The sequence below is a fragment of the Phoenix dactylifera genome, chromosome 7, assembly GCF_051530095.1.
Source record: "Phoenix dactylifera cultivar Ajwa chromosome 7, Ajwa_hap1_PhDact_Kaust_v1.1, whole genome shotgun sequence".
NCBI lineage: Eukaryota > Viridiplantae > Streptophyta > Magnoliopsida > Arecales > Arecaceae > Phoenix > Phoenix dactylifera.
Window position 1 is genome coordinate 412,650 of NC_143196.1, and position 27,677 is coordinate 440,326.

A 27,677-nucleotide genomic window follows, 5' to 3' on the forward strand; every position below is an offset into this window, starting at 1 on the left:
CTGTTGTTAACTTAGCTGTACACTAGCCGTTGGGATCTGTGCTGTAGTTATAGCTGTAGATGACCTGTACTATAGCTGTACATGAATTGTATACGATAGCCACCTTCATTTATAAAAAAAGGGCAATGGCTGTTCTTCAATCATATACAAAAAAAAGTGATCATTTTTCTCCTTTCCCTAGATCTCTTTCTCTCCCTCTCTTCTCCTTTAACACTACTTACAGGAGCCCTTCTTCCCCTCTCCACTGATTCAGTTTCTGTGTGCAGCGTGGGAAGGCCTTTCAAGCAGCAGCTCTGCATGCCGCCAATGCCTGGTCGGAAGGAGACTTCAGCTTTACCGGGATTTTTTCATCTCGACGTCCACTCACCAGTCACTTCCGTTTGGCTCAGAAGTTTTCAGTTTAGGCCAGCGCAGCGCAAATCTAGGCTTTCCAAGGGTTAATTTGGACTGGCCGTCTGGGCCCAGGATACGATTTATGAAGCCACCTTTTAAGGGTCATACGTCAGATTTAAGGCTCGTTTGGTTCGCGGGAAGTATTTTTCCTCTTAAAAATATGATTTCTGGAAATCAGATTTCTAGAAAAAGGATACCTAGGAAAGTACTTTTGGCATGTTTGGTTAACCATGGGAAAGTGACAAATTTCCAAAGTGCTTATGTTTGGTTGACTATCCACTTTCCTAGGAAAGTTAAGTGTAATTCCTATTATGCCCTTAATAAAAATTAGGTCTTTAATGCCTCTTTAATGCTTCTTTAATGCTGAAGGGTCTTTTTGGAAAAAAATAAAAAAGGAGTGATTCCCACCTCATGGGAAAGTAACTTTCCCAAGTTTCTCATGGGAAAGACTTTTCCATGAAATGTGGGAATCATATTCCCATGGGAATACAACTTTCCCATCTCTCTCCTTTGAAAACTCCAACCAAACAAGAGGCATTTCATTACTTTCCCGTTGACCACACTTTCTCCTCTTCTTTTCCTGCGAACCAAACGAGCCCTTAGAGTGCTATTATTCCCAAGTATCAAAACTCGAGCAAGCGGTCGTATACAACACGTGGCTCGTAATCTATTTTGAACAATCCAAAAGCTTGATGTGTCGGTGGATTATAGTTTTAATTTCCAATTTTGACCAACCGTACTTTGTTTTGTTTTGACTCTTGATGCAGCAACTTGGAGTTAATGCCAATCTACATATTGCCTTCCATATTGGACTCATTTGGCTCGTATTAAAACTTTTTACTCATTAAAATAATTTTTTTTGAAAACTGATGCTTGCCTAAAAAATATTTTTTTATATATAATTAATAAAAAAATACATTTTGTAGTACCTTATATTTAGTTAAGTACTTTTTTTTCTAAAAAATTTATGTAAAATATTTATTACGCTATTCTATTTAAAAGATTTTACACCATTCTACCTAAAAGTTTAACAATATTTTTTTAAAAAATCTCAATTTTCTATTAATAAAAATTAGATTTTTTCATACCTTACATAAATTTTTATTTTTATAAAATGTAAGAATTTTTTTATGAAAAAACTATTTTTTCATATCTCTCGTAAAGACTCCAACCGAACGTGAAGTAAGTTTTTATTTTTTATTGACTACATTTTTTATTCTTTTTCTCTTCCTTTTGCGAGCCAGGATATGGTACGGAACGACTACATCATGACCGATATGTCGAGCAATGAATAAGTGGTTTGGTTAAATGGATTCTATGTTTTTAATGGTGCAAGAAGCCTAGGCTAGGTTTGCCGAGCCTTGTCAATCTTGTACATGAATTTGGATCAGTAAGTCTGTGCTTTGAAATACCGACATCTTAATATCTGAACAATATCAAAGTATTAGTTTAATCCTGATGACAGCGATGGCTTCTCGGTTAAATCACAGGGACTCCAGCGTCTCAAAGCTTACAACGACCAAACCTAAAATTAAATTGTATTCCACTCGAAGAATAAAAGTTAAATTGGACGCCCGCTTGTATTAGATCAAGCACAATTTTGTTAGTCCCAAATATTATGGAACTTGTTCAACCCAACGTAACTATAGTCTTAAATACCCATGGTTGCCGCTAAATTCCGAGCCAAGGTCGATAACTGCTCGGCATACTTTGGGGTCGGTGGAAGCCGAAGAGAAGTAAAATTGGGTGACACCGAGGTGAGTAAAAACTGGTCGCCGCCGATGCCAACTTGCAAGAAGTTCATTTGCTAGAAAGTTTTTGACGGAGATCTTCCGATGCTTAAGTCATAATAGTAGAGCAACAGTGTGAAAGAAAAAAAAAATGCAGAGAAAATTCTCCAAATAAACTTACGTGAGGATCTCTAAATTACCTTTTTTATATAGGATAAAATACGCATCCGATATTTGATTTGACACTATACATCTTAAGTGAATGGTAACGCTCGGCTGCACATTAATAATATGGTAACCATCCCGCATGAATATCACATGGCGGAAATTGCGCGCTAATCGCAGCCTTAGATTAACCGTTAATCTTTATCATTTCGATCAAAGTAAACACCTCAAATTTTGCTAAAATCATTCACCTCGATTATGGCTGAAGTTAAGGAGGTTGGTTCAAGCCGAGTTAGTGCTTTCTTAATATAGTTATTATCATCCAAGTATTTTGTAAGATCGTCCCATGCAAATCAATTAGTACTTACAGATTTATTGAAACATAGGTACCCTTGGTAAGTCATGGCAATTAGCCTTTGTGTTGTGTAAACTAATAAATACTATGCAAGTCGATAAATTATTATTCATATAAGTCTTTAACTATGTAACCATTATGTCTCACCATAAACTAGCATGAATACCTTCATCTTAGCCACATCCCACCCTTAAAATTGGGGTGGTAGTCAGATCAGATCATGAATCGGGTTAGATTTAGAATAAATTAAGAATCTATTAAATGTAACAAAAATTTAAATTCGAACTCGACAGATAATCTAATCTCCTCTATAATGAATTGAATCAAGCACAAGAACGTAAATAATAAAACATTGCCGTCCGTACTTAAAACTGCAGAGGTCTCCAAAAAGACGACAGAGACCGGCGGGTATGCTTCCAGACTTCCACCATCGTCCATTAGATAATTACAACGATTTAGCGCAATAAAGGTTTATTCTACTGTAACCAGTTACTTTTTTTTCTTTTCTTTTAGGTAAGATACTGTAACTACTAACTTGGGCACCACAAACTGGGTCCTCGTCGAGGGATCCTCGCGGGCCCAAATCCCAGTTAGAACCATGCGAGAGCACATATGTTCATAAATAGCTCAGAAAAGCCGCTCCAAGATCCCAATCTTTGCATCAAAATTTCCACCCCTCGCCATCTCTCCTCTCCGGTTGGTGGGTGGGTTCTGCGCCAGGAATCTCTTCACCCAACCCCCTTCTCCTCGTTGGATCCAGTTTTACCTCTTCGACCCCCTTTCCTCATTTTCTTCCGGAGGCAGGTTGACCTCGTGCTCGAACGGCTGTAGATTTTTACCATTTTAAGACGCCCTCTTTCTTTCCCACTTCTCCCCATGAGTCTCCCTGTATCTGTATCCACCAAAAGCCGCAGAATAATCAAAAGAAAGTACACGAAAAGAGAAGGGAAGCCCGCAGAAGCCAAAAGAGGATAGAATCGAACCTTGTATCCTACTCTCTCGTGCCCCCCTTCCCCCTTTTCCATATACGCACATCTTTCTCACTTCACGCTTTTACCAAGGTTTTGGTTTCTTTAGGGGTCGAGGGGATGGGGGTGGGGGGGTCTTCGTATTCTTATAGCGTGACAAGTAGTCAACCCCTCGCATGCGTCTGATGCCCTCCTACTCCTCCACCAAATCTCCCATGGGCTCGCTGTGAAGCCGGTGTCCATCAAAAGAAGAAGAAGAAGAAAAAAAAAAGGAAACGAAAGCGTAAGGCCGTCCTCCGTTTGACCTGTATTGGAATTCAAACAAGAGCGATTCCCGTCATCGTTTCGTGTCGTTTCGTCTATTCCTTCCTCCATTGATCTTTACCCTGCAAGATTGAAGGTAGAGGGGGAAGTTGCGGGATCCAATCGTGTCGGGGGATTTTTCTTTTCCTCCTCTCTTCCGGTGATCGGTTATTCGATCCGGGTGCTTTTTGGATCTGGGCCTCCCTCGATTCGACAAATTTTCTGCAGTTTTCGTATCAGCTTAAGGTAAAAGGCATGTGGCGTTAGTTGATGTTTTTTTAATTGGTCAATTATTGTTTGCCATTTATGTAGTTGAGGATGGTGTGGCGGTGGATGGCTTTTTTTGGGGTTCGCAATTCAGGATTGACTGCTATCTAGTCTTCAATTAGAATTACTAGCCATCTATTGTTGTCCTGCATGTCATTTCTGGTAGGTGTTTCGCCCGTTCATCTGTTTGCTTCTCTATATCATGGCATTAGGAATCAGTTGATATGTCATGCACTGAATCGCTTGGATTATATCGATATTGGGGGTGCACATAATTAATTGACTGCGAATAGGGATGATATGTAAGCGTATTGCTTTATCACTATTGATGTATAACTGGGTGGTTTAGTATGTGCTATGAAATCGGAGTTCCTAAAACTTCCATAGTATCTGCTTATTGAGAGCCAGTATGCCAGGTCCTATAAATTTTGCTGCGTGATTTTCATGTTTTGATCCCCCCCACCTCTCTTCTCCATTATTTAATCTCTTTCCTTTTTTTTTCGCACTAGCCAACCGTTCGATAATGGTATGGTTGCTAAATATATTGCCCTTGCTAAATGCATTGCCCCAACAAGGAGAGGGTTTGAACTTGTAATGTGAAAACATTGATTGGGCTATGCGGAAATGCCAAAGGAGAAGGCTTGATTCCGCACCCCCCCCCTTCCCCCCCAATTATGACTATATTAAGTGTTTAATCTCAGAAAAAGACTAGAGTAGGTGATTGCATGATATAGTAGACCAATTTGAATTGGGGATACCTTTGTAAAAATCAAATTACAGCATTCAAAGCATCAATTCAGAGGGAATCAAATACCTCTTCTTTATTGGAATAGCAATGCTGTTAAGTCATGCAGTCTTGGTTTCTGATTAGACATACTTAAGTTAGCATTATGAGATGCCACATTCGTATTGCATGAAATTCAAGGTAGAGTTTTTTTACCACTGCCAATTTGTGTCAAGATATTTCTTCGTAACAAATTGGCTCTCTGCCCCAGGGGTTCTGAGAATTTATTGATCCAGTAACATTACACTATCTTCATATATACTTTAGCATGCAAGCTTTTTCTACCCTCCCCCGATCATAATACCTTCTTCCTCCACATTGTCATGTTTCCTGAAGTACTGAGTTTCTGACTAGGGTAAGTGGTTGCATAGTGTCCTTTTGCCTTAGCATAGAGTGATCGGTGTCTCTGCTGTCCACTTTATGGTGTTTTCTGCAATATTATTTTTCATAGGCGTATTTGGCTTAACATGAACATTTTTCATGGAAAAGTTTTTGTTTTCAGTCCAATTTGACTCTCTTTCCTCAAGACTTATTGTTTTGGAGTCCAGCACTTGGTTGAAGTCTGCTTTACTCAAAGGCATACATTCAATATACTAAACTTGGATACTTTTTATTTCATATAGTGAAAACCTAAGTCATCTTTACATGTTACATTGAAAGCTCGGGAATCAACAGTAAAAATAAATGAAAGTTCAAACTTTTTATCGAAACAATGAATCAAGCTACCTAGTATTGTTATTTTCTGTTACAAATTATGAAGCTCTAGTTATTACATTATGCAGAAAACTAGTTATCAATATGGTGTGTCCTATGGAAAGACTGGTCATTGTCTAAACTATGAACATTATGTTAATGTAAATATGCTATGGTGATGTTTTCTGAATAAATTCTTGGATGTTTTTGTTTTCAAACATGTTCTAAATGCTTATTGAAGATTTTATTGTTTTTGCAGCCAAAATTAGCCGTGGCCATGTTCAGATAGCTTTGCGTATTATGGGTTGGCTGAACAAAATTTTTAAAGGTTCCAGCCATAAAATTTCTGAGGGACAGTACCATGGAAGACCTGGGGATGATAGGTTTTGGAATGAACCATCTAGTTCATTGGTAACTGCAATTCATAGCACTTGCTTGTATTATCTTTGTTGCATTTTTTGGTAATCTTTTGAGGTTCTTCACTGTTTTTATATGAAACATGAATTTTTGGATTACATCCAACTATCCAAGCACTCATATTTTAACTTGTATCCCAACTTGGGAGATGAAAGTGAAAAGACAAACTTAAAATAATCCAGGAGAAAGTTAAATATACCCGTTTAAATTGGGAATGATAATGTCTAGAATGGAGGCTTTATTATTTCGATAATTGGAACAGCTGAATCTCCTTTCTAACACTTCCTGATACAATGATACATTATGAGACATCAGATCTGAATACGATGAGGTGAGAATGAATCTCTTAGTTTATCAGTCATTACAGTGGGTGGAACTTGTTTCCCTTACCCCCTATGGCATAAGCTGGTGTTCTTTTTCTCACATTTCTAGCCATCAAGTCGTAAAAGATGCTTGCCCACTCTCAAACTCAAGGAAGAGCTTCCAATGTTTGAGACAGTATAAAAAAAAGTTGTATATCTATTGCAAGTGAATGTTGTTCAGGACTGGCCCTCCATCACTCCCTGAGTGCTTTAAACTTGGCGCCTATCAAAAAGAACATATTCTTGTCGTCTACTCTGCAGTAATTTGTCTTCTTTTTCATGGGCTTTAGCAGTTTAGCTCTAGGCCAGATTTCTCTATATTTTGTAGTTTGTCCTGCATAGGAGAGATGATACTTTGGCCTGTTTGCATCATGGTGTTGATACTTGGTAAATCTTCTCATCTAACTACTAGGCTATTTTTTCATGCCAGGACAATCCTGATCATGATAATGATTGTAGTCAATCCGTTCAATATGCCTTACAAACACATTAATGGTGATCAATATTCCAATCTTTCATCAAAAGCATTGGACAACCATTGTGTAAATAAGTCATGCCGCTTCAGTATAAATTTTTCACTGACCCCTCAACCCTTACTGTAAATCTATAATTAGATTAGCATCTGAAAGCTTTTGCTTCATCGTTTTGGTATCTATCATGCATGGGAAAATTAGAATAGTGGAAGTTTTTTGAAGCTTTATAACCCTAATCCAGCCAAGCTTGAACAAAATATGTCGCTTCATTGTTTATTCAACAATGTTGGATGTACAAGCATTCGTCCCCACCTTGTAACAAAAAACAATGAATGATGTTTCTTCACCTCTCTCTGGTATCAGCTATTTTCGTCCATCTTATGATTACAGTTTGCCAATTATCTAAAAGCAAACCTACTTGTGAGCATTGACTATTCTGTGATCAGTTTTCTATTCTTCTCAAATGCCTTTTGATTCTCTTGTGTTCCCAACACATACAGTAAATACATCATCCTTCCATCTTTGCTCTTCTCTTCATACATATCAAGTTATCCCACTAAAAAAGATTTCCATTCAATTTTTGGAAGTGTGAACAAATCCAAGTTATCCTTCCATCTTTTGATTTTTTTTATGTTCCCAACACGTACAATAAATACATTATCCTTCCATCTTAGCTGTTCTCTTCATACATCTATCAAGTTATACCATTAAAAAAGATTTGCACTCAATTTTTGGAAGTGCGAACAAATCCAAATTACTTTCTTGTGATGGTAGGATCAAGGTTTCTTACCTAAAAAAAGGATCTTATTCAATCAATTTGGTCATGGATCCTACTAAACCATAATCTTTTGTATTATCCACACTCTTTTGATGATGTGTCTAGGTTTCTTACATTAACCAAACAGTGTTTATCTTTTGCATTTCAAGTTAATATATTGTTCCTTAGGGAACAGTTTTCCTTTTTTAAGACATATTACCAAAGGGTTATATTTAGTCAAATGATATTATGCTTTCATATTTGTAACAATATTGGTTCTATTTTATCCAATAACTGTGTTATTCTAATAACGTTCTCCCTCCATTCTATAGTGTGGGCATTTTCTATGTTTTTCATATCCATTATCAATTCAGTTTGCCTTGTATCTTGTTACAGGATGTCCTCTCGGAGAATGAAAATGAAGATATAGATCGTGCTATTGCACTTTCTTTATCAGAAGAAGAACAAAAAAGGGCGAAGGCAATTGGTAAGTATTATGCTTATTGCATGGTCCAGCTGTTAGCTTATTTTGCTATGAGATCATGAATGTACCCCCCATTGGATGATGAAAGCAGGCCTGGTTCCACCTAAAAGTGTACAGATCCTTGCCGATTAAACCTCAGACCCTGTTGTCTCTCTATGTCAGAATAGAAGAATTTCTTTTAAATATATTTAAGTCAATTTTGTAGGTGCAATGTAATCTTTCTTTCTTCCTTTTACATTGGATTTAGTTGATTTTTTTTTTTAACAAGGTGTTCGCTATTGTTTCTACTTCTCCTTGATTGGTTATCCACTATGTTAGGCTATGGGTTCATTTAACAAGTATATCAATGATATTAGATGATCTCAATATTACTAATTTTTATGCTGCTTCTTTCCCATTTTATCTTTATCCTACATCAGGGATAAACTACCTGCATTCTTAATGCTGTGAAACACTGTTAAATTCCTGTAGTCTAGTGTGTTTGAGTGATGCATTGTTCCAATATTATATCTGAGGATGCAGATCCTATATGTGGTTTTCTCATCTTCTATATGTCTAATCCTGATCTACTTTATGGTTGTTATTAGATGTCCTTTTTTCGGTAGTATAACTTCTTCCAGTAGAAAGTTGCATTTTCTAGTTGACTAATTAGTTTTGCCCCAAATTTGTACACTGCCATGACATTTGCATTTGTTCCTACGCTGCTGGAATTGTTCATATTGTTGACAAGTGCCACAAATCCATCGCAATTCTGTTGACATAGGGGGTTGCTGAGTATTAGTTCTTCTTACATATCTTTCTTGCTGTGATGTTCTCATGTAAGATTTTGAGAATCTGTGCTGATGGGTGTGCCTGTCACCTGCTCGCATGGTACAAGCTGTGCCATCACAATAAGTATCAATGTGGTGCCAAACAAAAGAGTATCTTAAAACTTTGTTTAAGCAAAGCTATATTGAATAAAGAGTTAAAGATGTATCTAGAAGTCTGACCTTGGAGTAACTGTAAGATTGGTCCATTGTGACTTGGGTGTGACAGGTTTGAAGCATGGGAACAACCTCTCATTGCATGCAGGGTTAAGCTTACATACACTTGAGTCTCGCTAGACCTTGCAGTTGTAGGAGCCTCGTGCACTTGGACACTTTTTTTTAAATAAGTTCCAATGCCGAGTTGTACTAGGTGCCAGTACTGACCTGCCATGGTATGCGCCAGCCTGCATAGCCAGTAGAAGAAACCTTGCTCTCCCATTGATTCCTAGTTACCAGTGTTACCTCATCTAACCAAAAGCTCACTCTTTATTGACAAATAATTATTCTTGCTAGATCTTTTTGTAAATAATACTACACGAGGTATATAGCCAACCCTCCTGCACATTGATTGAGGGATCACCCTGAGAGGGTGTTGTCTGTTGTCGCCAGCATGCTGATTTTTCTTCTTCTAAGGATCATAATAGAGAAACTTGCTGAAATTTTAGGCATTTCCCCCTTATTACATTGGAGTCAGTGTACCTTGACCATATGTCTGAAGGTTAAGTGTTATAACACGACAGATTTTGGTTGTTGGCCCTCTGATAACTTTATAACAGTGAGGAGATCTGGCATATGCCAAAATCTACACCAAACCTAGCAAATTTATCTGGAATCTGGATAGAAGCTAGCCACATGTCTAAGTATTTCAATCTGATTCTACCATCATTTAAGACCCACAAGGAATCAAAACAGTCATTTTGGTCTTCCATCTCCATGATTCTGTTGCTCTATCCCAATGATTGAAATATACCCCTGCAGGGAAGCCTAACAAATCAGCCAGTTCACAACACACTTAATTCTCGTTGTTCTCTTGACATTGGGGTGCTAAACAATTTCTGCGTAGTTCAAATATTTATATAGCAGGATCCTTCTTGATAGTCACCAAGTCATTTTAAAGATCTTTGGAAAAGTCATTCTTTAAGGGCTCGTTTGGTTCGCGGGAAGTATTTTCCTTCCTAGGAATATGATTCCTGGGAAACAAATTCCTAGGAAGAGGATGCCTAGGAAAGTACTTTTGGCATGTTTGGTTGACCATGGGAAAGTGACAAATTTCCAAGGTGCTTATGTTTGGTTGGCCATCCACTTTCCTAGGAAAGTTATATATAATTCCTATTATGCCCTTAATAAAAATTAGGTTTTTAATGCCTCTTTAATGCTTCTTTAATGCTGAAAGGATTTTTTGGGAAAAAGTAAAAATGGAGTGATTCCCGCCTCATGGAAAAGTAACTTTCCCATGTTTCTCATGGGAAAGACTTTCCCATGAAATGTGGGAATCACATTCCCATGGGAATATAACTTTTCCTTCTCTCTCCTTTGAAAACTCCAACCAAACAAGAGGCATCTCATTACTTTCCCGTTGACCACACTTTCCCCCCTTCTTTTCCCGCGAACCAAACGAGCCCTAAGAGGAAGCCTTTCCCATTATGGAGCTTGCTCATGGTTCTCAGTTATGAATGCAATTCCCTAAGAGTGAAAACCTTAGTTTTTAGATATTTTTCCCATATTCACCATAATCATGATGCAAGCTTCCACTAGTTTTGTCATATCATTTTCTAATCAAAATACTCCTTAGCCTCATAATGTCATCAGAGTCTCTTCTTCATCGAGTTCTATATTCATGTTATACTAACAGAAATTCCTTCTTCAATAAGCCACATCTTTGATGTAAGATGTAGTCCAACCAAGGCACTATTGCACTTCTCTTGACTTGTTACATTGAATTTGGCTATGAGGATAGTTTCTGAGTATTAGTCATTTTTCTGGACCAGTTAAAAGAACAGCTAATCGATCAAGGCTTAGCTCATTTGATCACTGTTTGAACAGTTAATTGAGGAGGGCTTTTAATAAGGTACGCCATCTCGGCACCGGATTTTGTACTGGTGCCACCCTGTTATTGTTGGTAGGGTTGGTTAGGCGTATCGAGTGATGGTGCACCCTCCGTGCCACATATTGGTACCGATCCGGTAAGGTACGGTATGCTCTGTACCGCCAGATTTGGTACAGTATGGCGTACTTTGGCTTTTAATCAATCTGCCAATAGTTTAACTGGTTGCCGATCTTTAACCAGTGACTTTAACCAATCTGCCATTGATATAACTGGTTCTCGATATTTAACCAGTCATTAACTGTTGAATAGATCATCACTGGTTAAATGACTGAATCACCAGTTAAATCAATGGTCAAATAGAAGCTAGTCTACTAACTGAACACTGGCCGATCACAGGTTAAACAGTCACTGTTTAACTTGATTGATTTTCGGCCAGGTTCTTTGAATGCCTTGTTTCCAAGGTCTTCCTAGTTACCATACAACTGTTATCACGCTATGCTAATCTAAACAATCTAATCTACAAAAAAACTAAATAATCAGCAAGAAAGTAAACAATAAGTAAAGTTTTTTAAAGTAATCTGAGCGAGAAAGTAAGCAAATCAGCAAAGAGTCAAACTAATCTGTAGAGAAAAACAATCAGCCATAACTTAAAGAAAGTAGAAGTAATTTCAAGATAAACTACAAAAAAAATTAAAAACAAAAAAGGGCCAAATGGCCTGAATAAATTCTGTAGTTACATTCTGATGAGTGCCAATGGGGACCGATACAAAGAGAGTCCACTCTCTTTTATAGAGAGGAACCACCTAGTAACTAATTCCCTCCTAAACATTCCCTGCTTGCCAATTGCCCACTTCTAATTCCCACTTAGAAACTAAAATCTGTAGATAATCTCCTTGCACCATGTGTCCCTAGTTGTTCATGCTTAACCACCAATCGCCATGTGGCCACCAATTTGCTATTCCATTTCATGTGCCAAGTGTCGCTGTCAATAATTGCATTGTATGGATGACATCATGACAACACTGAGACCACAGTACTTCATTTTACTAATCTGTTTCACATCATTTAGCATTTCTTTTTCCATGGATCTATTGCTGTTCCAACATTGTTAATTTGTTATTTGATGCCTTAAAGGATATTATTGAAGGAGTTGGGATGTTGTAGTATTCTTTGCTTTTATGTCTCTTTTATCTTTTATTTTCTTCTATTTTGACGGAGAACATATTGGCCAATGAAATGAACAAGTGATTGTTTAAATTTTATTTAATTCCTTTTTATTTAATTTCCTTTTATTTTAATTCCTTTTTCAAGATTCTTAAAAAGTTGGACATTTATTTAACTTTTTAATGATTATCGTGTTCTAATATGCTATATAATCTTGGTTACTCTACTTCAGAAAATGAATCACACTTGGAGGAGGATGAACAACTTGCAAGAGCTTTACAGGAAAGTTTAAATGTTGAATCTCCTCCTCACGAAAATGGTCATAATTATCATCCACTACCTTCTGTCTTTTCTTCAGGGTTCAGGTATCTTTTGTTAAATTTCGTTTGCTAATTTATCACATATATAAACCCTATTTTGTCATCATATTTGTCATCAGGAATTGATAAGAATGTCATCATATTTAGAACTATTTTTCTTAACTGCTCTTGTGCATAAGGTACTCTTTATCATGCTGATTAGGGTTTCTAGCTGCAACATAAGTTGGAAATGGAAGTAATTGAAGGTGAAGACTGTATAACTGTGCCTAAGTAGTGGTTGACTGCATTCTGTCTATTCAATAAAAATAAACTATAATATATAAAAATATGGTACTTGTAATAAACAAAGCCAATTGTTTAGGAAATTAGATTTGGTTGATTTTACAATAATTGATGGTTATCTGGTCATTGATGCTATTATCTCTCTTCGATCAGCATGCCGTTGCTTGAGTGTGAAATCCCGAAATCACCTTAGACAGTTATAGCTATCTGGAACAAATGATTATCACATTTTTTTATGATATATGAAGGCAACATCATCAACTTATCAGCCCCTCATCGTTCCTCACTTCATGTTTTTGACAAATCATGAAAATTATCAACATATATTTCATGTGCAGAAATGCCCTATATGCACTCATTTCTATATTTTATTGCTCATTTCATGTACTTCCAATATAAAAGTTTGCAAAATACAGTCTCCAAATCATCTCCCTTGGGTGTGCTCAAGTCTTACAACTTTTCTACTTTCAGCACTCACAGATCCGCATTAAAGATTCCAACTTTGCTCCATAAATTCTCTTCAAATGCTCTTATGATATTAAAATAAAGTTATCTTATGCAGAGGTTGTAAATGTGTCTAACAAAGTATAGGGCACTTCTGTGAGAGATGAATCAAGAAAATCTCCATAAGCAAGATTAGGCCGAACAACCACCAAAACAGCTACTCCAAATTACCATGAGTTAAAAGTGTGCTTTTTTTATTAATCAAACATTAGGATTAGCAATTACATGAAAGGTTAGATAAAGAACAACCCAAATAAATAAATCCCATGTTGATGTCTGAAACTATGAAATCTACTCCAAAACCTACTAACTGCATACAAACTGGTGAAAAATGATCACATGAAGAAAACCTTGGAAATTTGGAACGAGGAACACAGCATTCTAGACAAATGGGCTTTGTTTAATGAAAGTTTCCATTTCGGTATCCACTAATTATTTGGTGCGTATCAAACTTTATAATGATACATACTAGAATTTTTATTTTTTAAGCTCAAATTTTGATATATATATATATATATATATAAATTAATACCAAAAACATGAAACACTTGCCTAGTATGGTGATGATCCAACCTAAACCAATGCATCTTGACTCTAGATATGATTTTTCATATTTCTTATCGAGAGAATACTAGTGAATTATTCTAAGTTCTAACAATTACTCCTGTAAGATAGAAGGCCATTGTGTTATTAGAAATGAAGGTTCTATTATGACTTGAACTATAGAGCACTGGTCAAGTAGTTAGCAAATCTTAACACCAAAGAATGAATACGACTGCATCCTTACCGTACTTACCATTAAATAAAAAGTAAAATCATATGGAGTATTTCTTGTATGATAAAATCCAATTCCTTTGACCGCCAAAGCAATCCTGCAAGACATCTCGTATATTGGATTCATATTAAACAGTGGCATGTCATTCTGACCCAATCTTTTTTCCCGGTAAAAATAAAAAACCTTCATTTTCTTAATTCATTCTATCTTGTTGTCCTTTTTTTAAAATTCTTAAAAGTCTTTCTTCAACATTTTGCTGTAGAATATGTGCCGGTTGCAATACTGAGATTGGTCATGGGCATTTTCTTAGTTGTATGGGAGCTGTTTGGCACCCAGAGTGTTTTCGTTGCCATGCTTGTAACCATCCAATATCAGATTATGAGGTAAGGAAATTAATAATACCTGCTTGGCATCTTTATGAGAAGTTATATAGAATGAGACTGAAATTCACTAGTCTATTTGTACAGTTCTCTATGTCCGGGAATTATCCATATCACAAGTCTTGTTACAAGGAGCATTATCACCCAAAATGCGATGTTTGCAAGCAATTTGTAAGTATATATAATGCTAAACTTATATTGTTTGGAACCTTTGTTTAAGTAGCAGGATGTGTAATTTGATGCTTGTTCTTGTGTTTAATTGCCAGAAGTATTAAAACACTATATTGTTGAGACTTATTGCAGCTCTTAAGAGGAACGCCAGTCTAATTCTGAGCTAAATATGATACCTTTTGCTAATAATATTGTTAATTTTTTGAACATAAAAAAATATAATTATGGAATTTGAGCGAAATTGCAAATGGGATAGCATTTTGAGGCTATTTTCCGTTCTGATTCTTCTGTCAGCAGAACTTGGCAAAATTCAATTGCATGCCTGTGAAATAATCTTCACATTTCTTGATTCTTTCATCTGCTCAACTGGGCAATATTATTACCTTTCTAATTCTCTCTCCCTCTCTCTCTCCCCCTCCCTGCTCTCCCGAGGGTAATATGAAAGAAATGACAAATCCATGTCAATCCATCCTAAGTTTATTGCTTTTTGAAGGCAATTTGGACCTTCACAATCTTATTGTTGTGACTCTATGGACATTGGATTTACTATTCTTTAAGCCAATGTTTTACCAACTTAACCTCATCAAACTCTTTTTAAGATCTTTCGAGATCTTTGCTGATACTTCAGGGACGTCACAACTAGGTTTGCTACTATCTTGGCCGAAAGTGCCTCCTTACCAATGCATGATCGGTTGTTATTTGTTGGAAGTCTCAAACAAGAGTCAGCATTATGTTGGTGCTTGCTAATGTAGATGATTATTATCAACTTGGTTCCAAAATCTAGCGTTATTACTCTTGTATGAAACATTTGCCATGCTTTTAAACATTATCATTGGTGATCTTGAAGCATTTTGGGATTATAATAAATGCTTGAAATCTTTGTGAACCTTCTGTTGAAGTTCAATGTCATCATGTCCATGTTTGCAGATTCCAACAAATATGAATGGCCTTATTGAATATAGGGCACATCCTTTCTGGCTACAGAAATATTGTCCTTCGCATGAGATGGATGGGACTCCAAGGTGCTGCAGTTGTGAAAGAATGGAGGTTAGTCTAAGCTATTATTTTGAATAATTTTATCTAGGTGTGAAAGTTGATCATTTAGTGAAGTTACTTGGTTAGTACTGTTACATGTGATAGTGCCTGACATTTCTTGTTTATAGATTGCATCTATCATTATTTACAGTGCATCAACTTTTCTATGATCTGACTCATGTCTTGTTTTTTTTGTGTGCTGCTTATTATCTCTTTTCTGTTCCCTCTTAATAAAATTCCAGCCAACAGACACACAATATGTGACTTTAGATGATGGGCGGAAGCTCTGCCTGGAGTGTCTAGATTCTGCAATAATGGACACTAGCGAGTGCCAAACTCTTTACCTTGACATCCAGGAGTTTTATGAAGGTTTAAACATGAAGGTGGAACAACAGATTCCATTACTTCTTGTTGAGAGGCAGGCTCTAAATGAGGCAATGGAAGGAGAAAAGACTGTGAGGAATTGAAACTCTAGAAGTTCTGTTTAGTACTTATGTAAATTTCTTTCTTATCATTTACTGATTTACTTTTACCATGGGGAGCAGGGTCATCATCACCTTCCAGAAACCAGAGGTCTCTGCCTTTCTGAAGAGCAGACAGTGAGCACGGTGAGAAATCTTCTATTTCACTAGCTTAGAATGTGGACTACTATGCTTCTTGAAAGGATGTATGCTAGTTTTTGTTTGATTATTATCATTTCTTAAAACAATAAACTAAGTTTTTTTTTTTTAAAAAAAATTGTAATCAGATTTTAAGGAGACCAAAGTTTGGAGCTGGAAACAGAGTTATGGAAATGGTAACAGAGCCATATAGACTCACTCGGCGATGCGAAGTAACTGCCATTCTTATACTTTATGGTCTCCCAAGGTATCATTAAGTACTACATGTCTTTCCTGTCATTATCTTGGTATGATTTTAGTACCAACTTGCTATATGAGCATGGTTGACCATGCCAGACCATACCACCCTGTACCGGGCATACGTGGCACTGGTATGGAGGGCAAAAATAGTATGACGAATGCATATTTCAAAAACTCAACAGCTAGCAATATGTTCTGCAGACAATTATGAAGTTTTCAAGCATTAATGATGGATTAAATTGCAATAACTCCAATTTTTTATGGTTCTTTTCAACTGTAAATTACAAATAATTTAAAGGTTTCGATATCATACTTATTATTTAAATCCTTATGCATACAGATTACTGACAGGGTCAATTCTTGCCCATGAGATGATGCATGCATGGCTTCGGCTTAAAGGTACTTCCCCAGTTAAGAGGTGGTAAAATTCTATCATCTTTTTCTTTCTTTTTTTCCCTCTAATTGATCTACTAGTTGATGGTAAAAGTTTTCCATTCCAACAGAGCAACACATCACACAATAATGATAGGAGGAATCAGTTAGGCTGAATATTTTGATGTCTATTGTGTAGGACCATTATTTTAAGCTAAGCAGGTTCCTGGAACCTATTGTTTGAAAGCCCTTAGGCTGGTTTTGTTAAACTATATCTCCTTGGCACAAGAAGCAGGTCGCTACTTACTAACCCTAAAAATAATGGCCAGGGTCTATCTTAAATAAAAGATGAGGTGCCAAGTTCCCAACTTGCTCTCACCTAGAGTTAGACATCGTCTGTTGGACACGCACAGTTAGGTGTTTGAATACTTGTGATGTGGTTCAAAGGAAAATCAATTTAAGCGATCAGCTCTGAGATCAAAGTGAAATTATGAACAACGAGAGGGCATATCATCTCTCTCTTCTTCCTAGTGGCTTGTAAACTTGTAGTTGTGGAATCACTCCAATCTTTCTGTCATCTGTATAGTGCATCTTAGATGAAAGCCCTGTAGAAATAAATTGAGGGGATATGGTCTGAAGTATTCTATGCTAACCTTTTGATCTACTAGTTCATCGCAGTCATTGGATCACAAATGACTTCCATTTATGCGTCCTGGTATGAGGAGGTTAGATCTCTAATGATGTATAGCGATGGGCTTGCAAACACTTTCTGATAGTTCACTTTGACTCTTTAAGTTAATTAGTCAAGCTTAATTTTGTTCGTAATTTTAGTAATCTGGATCGCCTATTGCTTAAGGATGATTTATCACATGTTAAAGACAGGCATGGGAATTAAGTGTTGTGCCCATAGCAATCTTCTGGCAGTGCTAGACTCTAGTGAGACCTAAATTGAGGACCTTGCTTCAAAATTGCCGCTACTTGTTTGGTTGTTTTGAGTCTTTCTCCTTGTTCAATAGAATTCATATTTAAAGAAAACATTCTACCTGGACCAATCACCAATTAACTGTTGCAGATGCACTTTTATGAGATTATTGGGAGTTCTAGTGATAATATAATCCAAACTAGGCTTGCTAAAGCATCACTAAGAATAACAGATTTTGGTGCTTTCTAGTGCTAGTTTTGCACTCGAATGTGGCCAGGTTGTGTGCCTGGTCCTAGTATAGCAGGCCATGGGTCAATCAGTTGGGCCAGGAATCAGACCTATGAAGTGGGCTGACTGGATTTTATGAGAGGATACTAGCATAGACAGTATGAACTTTACCAGTTACCACTAAAGACCCTAATACCAAATATGATTTCATATAGAAAGGTCTTGTATCATTTTGGTTGTGTATTAGCCGATTAAGGTGTCATTGTAAAGTATTATCAGGTTATGGTTTGATGATATATTTAGATGATCATCATTAACATTTAAACAAGTTTATTAGCTTAATTTCTCTACAGTCACATGCATATAGATTGACAAGTTTGCTGCAAGATAAATTGAAAGCCAAAATTGGTTTAGACATGCCAAATTTGAAGATAACATTCCTGTAAAACTTCAGCTACTCCTTTCTTGTGTCTTCACTCTTTTTTGAAAGCTACAAATCTTTGCTTTCCAAAGCTTTAAAGATTATATATAATTTGAAAAGCGAAGGGGTTTCATCATACATGCTGTTCAGTCTAGTTTATTTCTCTTCTTGTTGTTTTGTAAACAAAAGCAGAAAACAAGAGGGATACCAAATGGGCCCATAGTTTTTTTTTAATATCTCGGCATTTTGAGAAGAAGAGATGGCAAGTCCTTGCGGCCTGAATCCTTTCCATTTACATCACTAGGCTGTGTTTTTTGTGCTATTACATGTCTAGTCATTGTGTTTTCAAAGTAATAATCATCTGTGCTACTATTTCCCCGATCATCTTACAGGATACCATTCTCTTAGTCAAGAAGTTGAAGAAGGTATATGCCAGGTTCTTGCACATATGTGGCTGGATTCAGAGATCATGTCAGGGTCAGGCAGTAACATTGCATCCACTTCCACATCCTCAGCATCCATGTCATCAAAGAAGGGTTCTAGATCTCAATTCGAGAAGAAACTCGGGGATTTCTTCAAGCACCAGATCGAATCAGATACTTCATCAGCATATGGAGATGGTTTCAGAGCAGGCAACCAGGCAGCTCTTCAATACGGCCTCAGACGTACGCTTGACCACATCCGGTTGACAGGGAGCTTTCCAGGCTGAAAAAAAGTCTCAAACAATGTTTGATTGTTGCACGATTTTCATTGGGCCCTTGTATTTAAATTTTAGGGTTAAAGCTTATAAAGAAATTAGAGTCTTTAGTCATCCGCATAGAAAACTACAGTTTCTATACCTGTAAGTTGCACTCCCTTAATCAGTAACTCCTTTATTGGAACATTGGATATTTATCAATATTGAATAAGCTGGATGATCAATCCACACCCTATACAGCTTTCTTGTGTGTTATGGACATGATGCCATGGAACCTTGCACTTGCGTGTGTTTTACGCTTGATTGTGAATATTTGGCATTATATGATTTTTTTTATGAGATATATTGTTAGCTTGTGATTGTTCCTGAGCTTGATCCAGGGTATAAGCGCACATAGATTACAATAAAACCTGGAAAATTTGGCAGATAGAATCCATTAGTCAGGCATGAAGACAAGTGGAACCAAACAACGTGAAGTCAACAGCCTTGTTCATCAAGTTTGCAGCATCTCTATGCCTGCTGCTCATATCCTTTGCCTGCAAAACTGTTGGCATGGCTGGACCGAGCAACGTTGTCGAGCTGGAAGCAGCAGTACAAATATCAGCTATTTTTGCATCGTATTACTGCTAGCAGCAGAACATCCAAAGTAACTGCCTTTGAGCAACTCATTAGTTGTTTTTCTTTGCGAGGTAGGGAGATTTTGACAAGCGCACAGGATCCAGGGAAAAAGATTAGCATGCAAAATGATATGCAAAGAACCAGTCAAGATGGAGAAGATAACAGTTTGATGCATGCCATTTGCACACAAGATTGTGCTTAGGTGCATGACTGTATCTTGTGGTTTGCACCTTTGCAACCATGTTATTTGTTTTCTGTTTGTTGTAATATTTGTTGCCGGTTGCTCTCTTTGTTGCACTGATATTTCCATCTTTATCCCCAAAATAATGGTGTACACAGAGATACAGAAGGTCAGGTATAAATAAGATAATTAAATCAAGTCTTGTTTACTACGACCTAGCTACATTAAATACTATACAGAGGCGAATAACGAAAAATTATCATGGTTTCATTTGTGGTTGGGCTAACAAGTTAATCTTCTTGTACCTTCTACCATGCATGTCAAAATCAATGTAGAACTTGGTTTTTCCATGGCCTAGACTCTTTCTCGCAAACTAACGCTTCTGTTTTCTTCTCCCTGGACTATTATTGCAGTTTCCTTGGCACACCAGCAAACCTAGTCAAACACCGAGAAGTTAGCAAAACATAAATAACAATCTAAATCTAAACGTATACGCATAATAAAATTAAGAAGGTGATGCTGCACAGAGATTAGCATATGTCCCAATCGCCTTGGACATATAAGGATGCATTGTTTATTAAGTATTCTTACTAAAATGTGAATCTATATATGTTCAAGGCAGTTGGGAAATATGTTAATCAAAGTGCAGCATCATCTTCTTAACTATATGAATGCATCTTAATCTGTCCACATAGAGAAATGCCCTCTAGGCACTTCTTTATTCCCCCATTGCACTGCCCGGCTCAATATATGTCCTCACCAACTCTTGAAAGAGACTTTGGCCCTACCCTCACCAACTCTTGATGGTCCTAGCCCTACCAGTTCTTGCCCGGGAGAGGCCAGACAGACTATTCTGAGTGCCGACAGGGCGATTGTAGGTGCGAGCCAGGGATATTCATATGATGATGAGCAGAGAACCAGTTCAGCAGATAGAGGGAGGACGGATTTGGAGGATGCGGATTCGTCCGCGTGTGGCACTCTTCATCTGAAAGGTGGCATGGGGTTGCTTACCAACCAGGAGCTTGTTAGCATGGTGAGGGGTGAGGACCACTCAATGTTACGAGGTGTGCACGGATACCGAGAAGACTATTGATCATGTTCTTCTGCAGTATCCTAAAGTCAGGAGATTTGGAGTAGATCACCCGACCAGTTGCCTCACTCGATCGAGTCAGCACAAGATTTGATTCATCGGCTGAGAGTTTTCATGCGGAGGCCTAGTACTGTTGAGGCGAGGATCCTTTGGGCATATTTGGCTTATTATATTTGGTTGGACAGGAATGCTGGCCTGTTTGAGGGCAGAAGGTTACCCCCGAGGATGGTGGTGGATAGAACTATGCTTCATGCAAGGGAGATCACTACAGCTACCGCTATGTTCTCTTCTGGGATGGCCAAGGACATCTAGGGTACTCTTTCTGCTATCACAGCGCCTAGGTTTGCCCTTGTTTCTTGGTGTCCCCACCCTTTAGTCATCTCAAAGTGAACTTCGATGGTAGTATGTTGGTGGACGAGGTGTCTGGAGGTGTTGGCTTTGTGATCAGAGATCATCTCGGTAGAATAATAGCAGCTGGTGGCCGCCGCATGCCTGGACTTACTGCAGTTGGGGCGGAGCTGCGGGCAGCTTGAGAGGAGATATTTTATGCGAGGCGGGTACTTGGTGCTGAGCGTATATACCTTGAGGGGGACTCCTCTGTGGTGATCGACTGGGTTCGGGGAGTAGACAGATATGGTGATGGTCATTCTCTTATCTATAATACCTGTAGATTGGCTCAAGAGCTGAGCGACTTTCAGACATTACATGTATTTTGGAAAGTGAACAGTGCAACAGATTGGGTTGCCTCATTTGTTGCTTGGCACTCCGGAGAGATCATATGGACATCTGTCAGAGACATACCTCCTATCTTGTACTTTTTACTTTCTTTTGATATGGGCTGGATGTACTCACGTTAGAGCTATATGAATGCCGTTTTTACTAAAAAAAAAAGAAGAAGAGAGAGAGAGATTTTCCTTGGATATCTTTTGGTGTGTAATTTACACTTTGAGGGTTCGTTTGATTGGAGTATGTCAGATTACTGAATAATCTGATAATTTCTAAAAATTATTTATCTGAGAGGATGATTGTAGAGAAAAATAAATTTTACTAGTTGGTGAAAAAATTACTCAAAAAATGGCATAAAAATTATTATATTTGGTTGAAGGTTATCTTGTATGACTATATTTCCAATTTTCAATAATTTTGAATATTAAAATATATTTACATGAGTTAATAAATATTTTTAAATTTTATATATATTAAAAATATATTTTTTTATTATAAATAAATTTTTATATGCTTTAGGTATATAAATAAATATTAATTCTTAATAAATCCCATGTTAGATTTGTTGATAATTAATAAATATTTGTCAAATATTGATTAATAATTAATATTAATTAATAAATATACTAATATATTAAATATATTATTGTCTATAAATATTATCAACCAATTTATTAATATAATATATATTAATATAGTTAATATTAATTATATCGATGTACTTAATGTAATATGCATGAGGGTATTTTCATCAAGAAATGATATTTTTCAGGTTATCGCCATTTGGTAATCCAGCATGAAAAAATAAATATTATTCTCCTATTTTGTATCATCTTTGGACCTACCATTTATTTTACTATATCTTTCATCCATTTTTCATGCCAAATATGATAATATGATATAGAATTTATTTTTTAATGAAAGATTAGCCCAACTGCGCCCAAGAGATTGTACAACAGATTCAAAGATGAGGGGCATGCTACGCAAATTTCTACTCATAAAAGGAAGACACGGTTCAGGCAACCCACCTGTTATTGCTTTTTTTTTATATATATATATAGATATTCACGCAACATGCTGCGCTAAATCCAAGCCAAAGCCAATGGAATCTGCTAAAAGGAAAAGAGAATAAAGAGAATAAATTAACCATGGGCAGGACAATAATCTCTTATAGGAATTCAGATTTAAAAAATGCCTTTGACAGCGCCACATTAACCAAGCTAATCTCACCTTTGCACCAAATTGAAACAGAAGCTTCTCTGCAGTTCAATTGGACCTCACAAACAAAGGCGACCCAACCAAAATGGAACCATCCCTTCTCTCCTTTCAAGCTCTCCCCTTCATCTTCCTTTTGTTCCACACCTCCCTCGTTGCTCCTCAAACCATCGATACCAACACCACACTCTTCTCATGCTCTGCGAACTCGTCCAGCTCCTGCAAAACTTTCGTCGTGTATCGAACCCAGTCACCAGAATACTTGGAGCCTGGAGACATTTCTGACCTCTTCGGAGTCAGTCCCTTATCCATAACGAGAGCCAACAATCTGTCATCTGAAGAAGGTGCTTTTCTTCCAGACCAGCTCTTGCTCGTCCCGATATCGTGCAGTTGCACTGGAAACCAATCCTGCGCTAACACTACATACCAGATCAAGGAAGGCGACACTTTCTACTTAGTTTCGATCTACAATTTCGAAAACCTCACTGATTACGACGTCATCATGGACTTGAATCCAACGCTGAAGCCTTCCAAATTGAAACCTGGCCAAGAGGTGATCATTCCATTGTACTGTAAGTGTCCTACAAATACCCAGATGGATCAAGGTATCAATTTCCTTATAACTTACGTATGGCAAGCAGGAGATGAAATATCTAAATTGAGTGAGATGATGAACTCTTCGACTGACGCCATAGCAACTGAAAATAACTATAGAGATTTCAGTGCTGCAGCAGCTCGTCCCATACTGGTTCCAGTCTCAGAAATGCCACGTCTTCCCCCGCCACTTTATACCACCACCACTGCTGCACACCACAAACCAAAATCTAATAGAACCATCATTATAGCGTCGAGCACCGTGGGGGCTGTTTTAGCCTTGGTTCTGTGTTCTTTGTTGGTCTTGGCTTACTTTAAGTGCCGACCCAAGGAAACAATCATTCGTAAAGGATCCAGTTTGGAAGCTGTCGATCTTCCTGGGTCCAAGAAACCGTGCAACGATCAGCCTGCTAGTCCCATGACCAAAGGTGATAAGCTCTTGGCCGAGATCTCCCAGTTTATAGACAAGATGGCCATGTTCGAGAATAAAGCTATCCTGGAAGCTACCATGAATCTGGACGAGGTGTACAGGATTGGCGTTTCGGTTTACAGAGCCACCCTAAACGGGCGGGTGTTCGCTGTCAAGCAGGCGAAAGCTGGTGATGTCAAAGAGGAGCTGAATATCTTGCAAATAGTAAGTCATGCAAATCTAATTAAGTTGGCAGGAATTTCTTATACTGATGCTGATGGTGATTTTTTCTTGGTCTTTGAATTCGCTGAGAATGGATCATTGGACAACTGGTTGCATTCCAAGTCTTCCTCATCAAATTCTGCTAGTTTTCTCTCATGGAGACAGAGGCTGAATATAGCACTGGATGTGGCTAATGGCCTTCAGTACATGCACGAGCACACAAGACCGAGCATCGTACACAGGGACATTCGGACCAGCAACATACTTCTAAATGCCCACTTTAAGGCCAAGATTTCGAACTTTTCCATGGCTAAACCAGCAACAGTTGGTATGACACTTACAAGTGATGTGTTCGCTTTTGGAGTGGTCCTGTTGGAGCTACTTTCAGGAAAGAAAGCTATGGAAGCCAGAGAAGGTGGTGAGATAGGCATGTTGTGGAAGGAGATAAGAATGGTATTAGAGGATGAAAACAAGAGGAAGGAGAGGATGAGGAAATGGATAGATCCAAACTTGGAAGGATTTTATCCTATGGATGGTGCTATTAGCCTGGCAGAGGTGGCGAGAGCATGCACTGCAGAGAATTCTTCTGAAAGGCCGAGAATGGCTGAGATTGTTTTCAACCTTTCGGTTATAGCTCAGTCATGTACTGATTCATTTGAAAAGGTCTGGATGCCCAATTCTGAGGAGAACATTCAGATAACAAACTCAGTTTTTGCTCGTTGATTCTGTGAATGAGGAATGCGGATAAATTGGTAGTTCATCAAATTAATTCCTTCTGATAGAGGGCAAAGTCTCGGATGACACCGTACCTGCAGGTTGTTTTCACTGGATCATTTTTTGTTTAGCTCCTCTTTTTCTACCTTGTAAACAGGCTACAGCATTGTAGATTAGATGGCTAACAAAGATGTCATGTTGTGATGGAATCATTTGAAGTTTTTTTTCCCTTGGTTTTTTTTTAAAATTGACTCGTTGTAAGATAGTTGGAGTACTGTTCAGCTTTCATAATTCTTCAGATATTTTATGTAGAATTATCAGTATCATCACAGATATGAAAGCAGCGCAGTTTACATTGTTCATTCTGGCTTCTTGTTGTAATGGCTGCTGCTCCTCATTATAGATCGAATAGCCAACAGTTTTCAATAGCTTTTCCAATTTCTGAAAGTCTTTCATAGCAAATTCAGATTGTCATCCATGCAGACTGTATTATTCTTGTTTTTACCTTCTATATTCTTCAGCTTTGCCATCCAGCAAAAAACAAATAACCAACATAAATGTGCTCTTAACTTTTGAGAAATGTGAAGGTTTGTGATTGTGCAACTTCATTACCGCGTGAGCATGTACAGAAGAATGGAATGAAACTCTAGTTCTTTAATTTCTGAACATGTACAGAAGAAAGGAATAGTAACAGATCTGGTTACAGCAAAGCCTCATGTACCAATTAAATACCTTAGTTAACACAAGTACAGGTTTTGATTTCATTTTTTAACAAGCCCGCGCTCGCCGGCGCACAGTATTGTTTGCATTTACAGTCTCGAGTACAAGGGTGAGATTTCCCTCATTGTTTCCGCTCTCAATAGAAGAAAAGTGGGGAAACACTCGACTACAAGTTAGCTTCTGCTAGATTTTACTGAAATCATGCCACTCCGGATTTCTTTGATTCCATTTGTACTCTCGAAAGTATCGACACAACTTCACCCATGCTAGGTCTGCTGCCTGGATCTTGTCTCAAACAGGCCACACTTAGCTTTGCCATTGCCAATGCAAGACCTGCTCGGCATCCGCCTCTCATGGTGGAGTCCAGAAAGTTGCTGAGCTCGATCTGTGCATTCCTTCCTTCCACAATGGAAATCATCACAGAGGATAACAGCATCTCTCTTCCTTCATGCTTAATTACAGCATCCTTTCCTGTGATAAGCTCTAACATCACCACCCCAAAAGCGTGTACATCAATCTTAGGTGTCGCTAATCCGCCTTCCAGATACTCTGGTGCCATGTAACCCAGCGACCCTTCGACAGTTCTCGTTATGGCAAACCCATTATTTCTGCCTTCCGAGGATCTTGCCATAGAAAAGTTTGCGATCTTAGCTCTCAAATTGCTATCGAGAAGAACGTTGCTGTTCTTGATATCCATGTGCACATAACGGGGTTCTGCAAAGTTGTGAAGATAGTCAAGCCCATTGGCTATATCCAGAGCGATCTGAACCCTATGATTCCAACTCAAAAGCTCCGAGCGGCTCCTATCAAGGAGCCAGTCCTTCAAAGATCCGTTTTCCATATGCTCATAAACAAGATAGCAGTGTTCTTGGCCCATACAGATGCCCCAGAGGCTGGTAAGGTTGAAATGGTTGAGTTTATGCAGCAGGTTAACTTCCTCGGATACATCTCTTGTCGCCTCCTTGACAGCCACCATCTTCCCACGAACGACTCCCCGATAAACGGACCCCTCTATTCTGCACGCACAGCTGAAATCTTGGGTTGCCGCATTGAGTTCCTCAAATGAAAACACCTTCAGCTCATGATTCACATCTGTTATGGCTTTAAGGACATCTTTTGGTAAAATAGATTTCTTCTTTCCATCAGCTCTCGTCATCCTCTTCTTATCGTACCAGAAAGCGACTGTAACGAGAGCACATAGGACTAGAAGAGAAGGAACCGCAATGCCGATGCTGAAGTGAAGCTTAGAATACGATCTTTTGATGTTGTTCTTGATAAATGGATGGAGAGGCTGGAACGGTGATGGGGAGCTTTCGATTGGGTGGTGAATTATGGTTTGGGAGCTCAAAGGTTCTTGTGGTAAAGGGATCAGAATTGTGGAGGACGGGAAAATAGTGGGGTACCCTTGTTCAGAGAACCCATTTGCAGAAGCAGTGTCATGGTAACTGGCATTGAATCTATCGCTAAGATCCGAAAAATCATCACCTTCACTGACTGGGAAGGTTAATAGATACTTTATACCATCCGCAGTCTGATTTCTCGACGGGCAGGCACATCGGAGAGGAACCAGCAGATCTAGACCAGCAAACAAATCATTGGCATCATAAGGATTCTCACCCATGAGGGCACTGCAAGAACTTAGACCCTGGTACACTCCAGTTGCTAATGAGTAATACGTATCGACGTCGCCCACAACGTAAGATGCATTGCCTGGTAGTACCGACCTGAACAAGAACAATTCACGGGGACGATCGCTTCCTTGTTGGTTGGGAATGAGTCAGATACTGAGACATTGTTTAGCCTTGCAAGCTCCGTAGAGTCTGTGGAGAGCAGACGAGATATGGAAGATACCGAACTATAGTTGGCCTGAGACTTAAAGATCATAAATGCTTGGCAGGACAGGTTCTGGCCATTGCAGGTGTAGAGATAAGAAGGAGATGGAGCTGTTCCGCCTTGGTTGTCGCAGTCAAGTACCTCGTTGCCTGAGTAGCCTTGCTGGGCTCTGAGGTTTGAGGTGCACAGGAGAAGAAAGACAAAGAAACTCAGCTGAATC

General features: G+C 38.2%; 3 protein-coding genes across 10 annotated transcripts; 2 read left to right on the top strand and 1 right to left on the bottom strand.

Annotated features, from left to right (window-relative positions):
- Positions 1-3,194: 3,194 nt before the first annotated feature.
- On the top strand, positions 3,195-19,370 carry LOC103723948 (protein DA1-related 1-like). 8 transcript variants are annotated; one of them, XM_088700851.2, is made up of 13 exons: positions 3,402-3,629; positions 3,721-4,160; positions 5,918-6,069; positions 8,064-8,154; positions 12,401-12,533; positions 14,312-14,432; positions 14,517-14,600; positions 15,528-15,647; positions 15,878-16,090; positions 16,181-16,243; positions 16,384-16,502; positions 16,836-16,894; positions 18,831-19,370. In XM_088700851.2, the coding sequence occupies exons 3-13, from the start codon at positions 5,959-5,961 to the stop codon at positions 19,145-19,147; spliced, it is 1,431 nt and encodes a 476-aa protein (XP_088556977.2). In that variant the 5' UTR covers positions 3,402-3,629; positions 3,721-4,160; positions 5,918-5,958; the 3' UTR covers positions 19,148-19,370. The 8 variants fall into 8 exon arrangements, with proteins under 8 accessions (XP_038983620.3, XP_088556979.2, XP_038983621.1 ...); XM_039127692.3 differs by having other exon boundaries at positions 3,195-4,160; XM_088700853.2 differs by having other exon boundaries at positions 3,252-4,160; positions 14,360-14,432.
- A 3,623-nt stretch (positions 19,371-22,993) lies between these two features.
- LOC103723952 (serine/threonine receptor-like kinase NFP) lies at positions 22,994-25,144 on the top strand. The gene has a single exon (XM_008815050.4). The coding sequence runs from the start codon at positions 23,054-23,056 to the stop codon at positions 24,911-24,913; it is 1,860 nt and encodes a 619-aa protein (XP_008813272.4). The 5' UTR covers positions 22,994-23,053; the 3' UTR covers positions 24,914-25,144.
- A 679-nt stretch (positions 25,145-25,823) lies between these two features.
- Positions 25,824-27,379, bottom strand: LOC103723953 (protein LYK5). Its single transcript, XM_088724388.2, has one exon. The coding sequence runs from the start codon at positions 27,243-27,245 to the stop codon at positions 25,824-25,826; it is 1,422 nt and encodes a 473-aa protein (XP_088580514.2). The 5' UTR covers positions 27,246-27,379.
- Between the last annotated feature and the right edge of the window lie 298 nt (positions 27,380-27,677).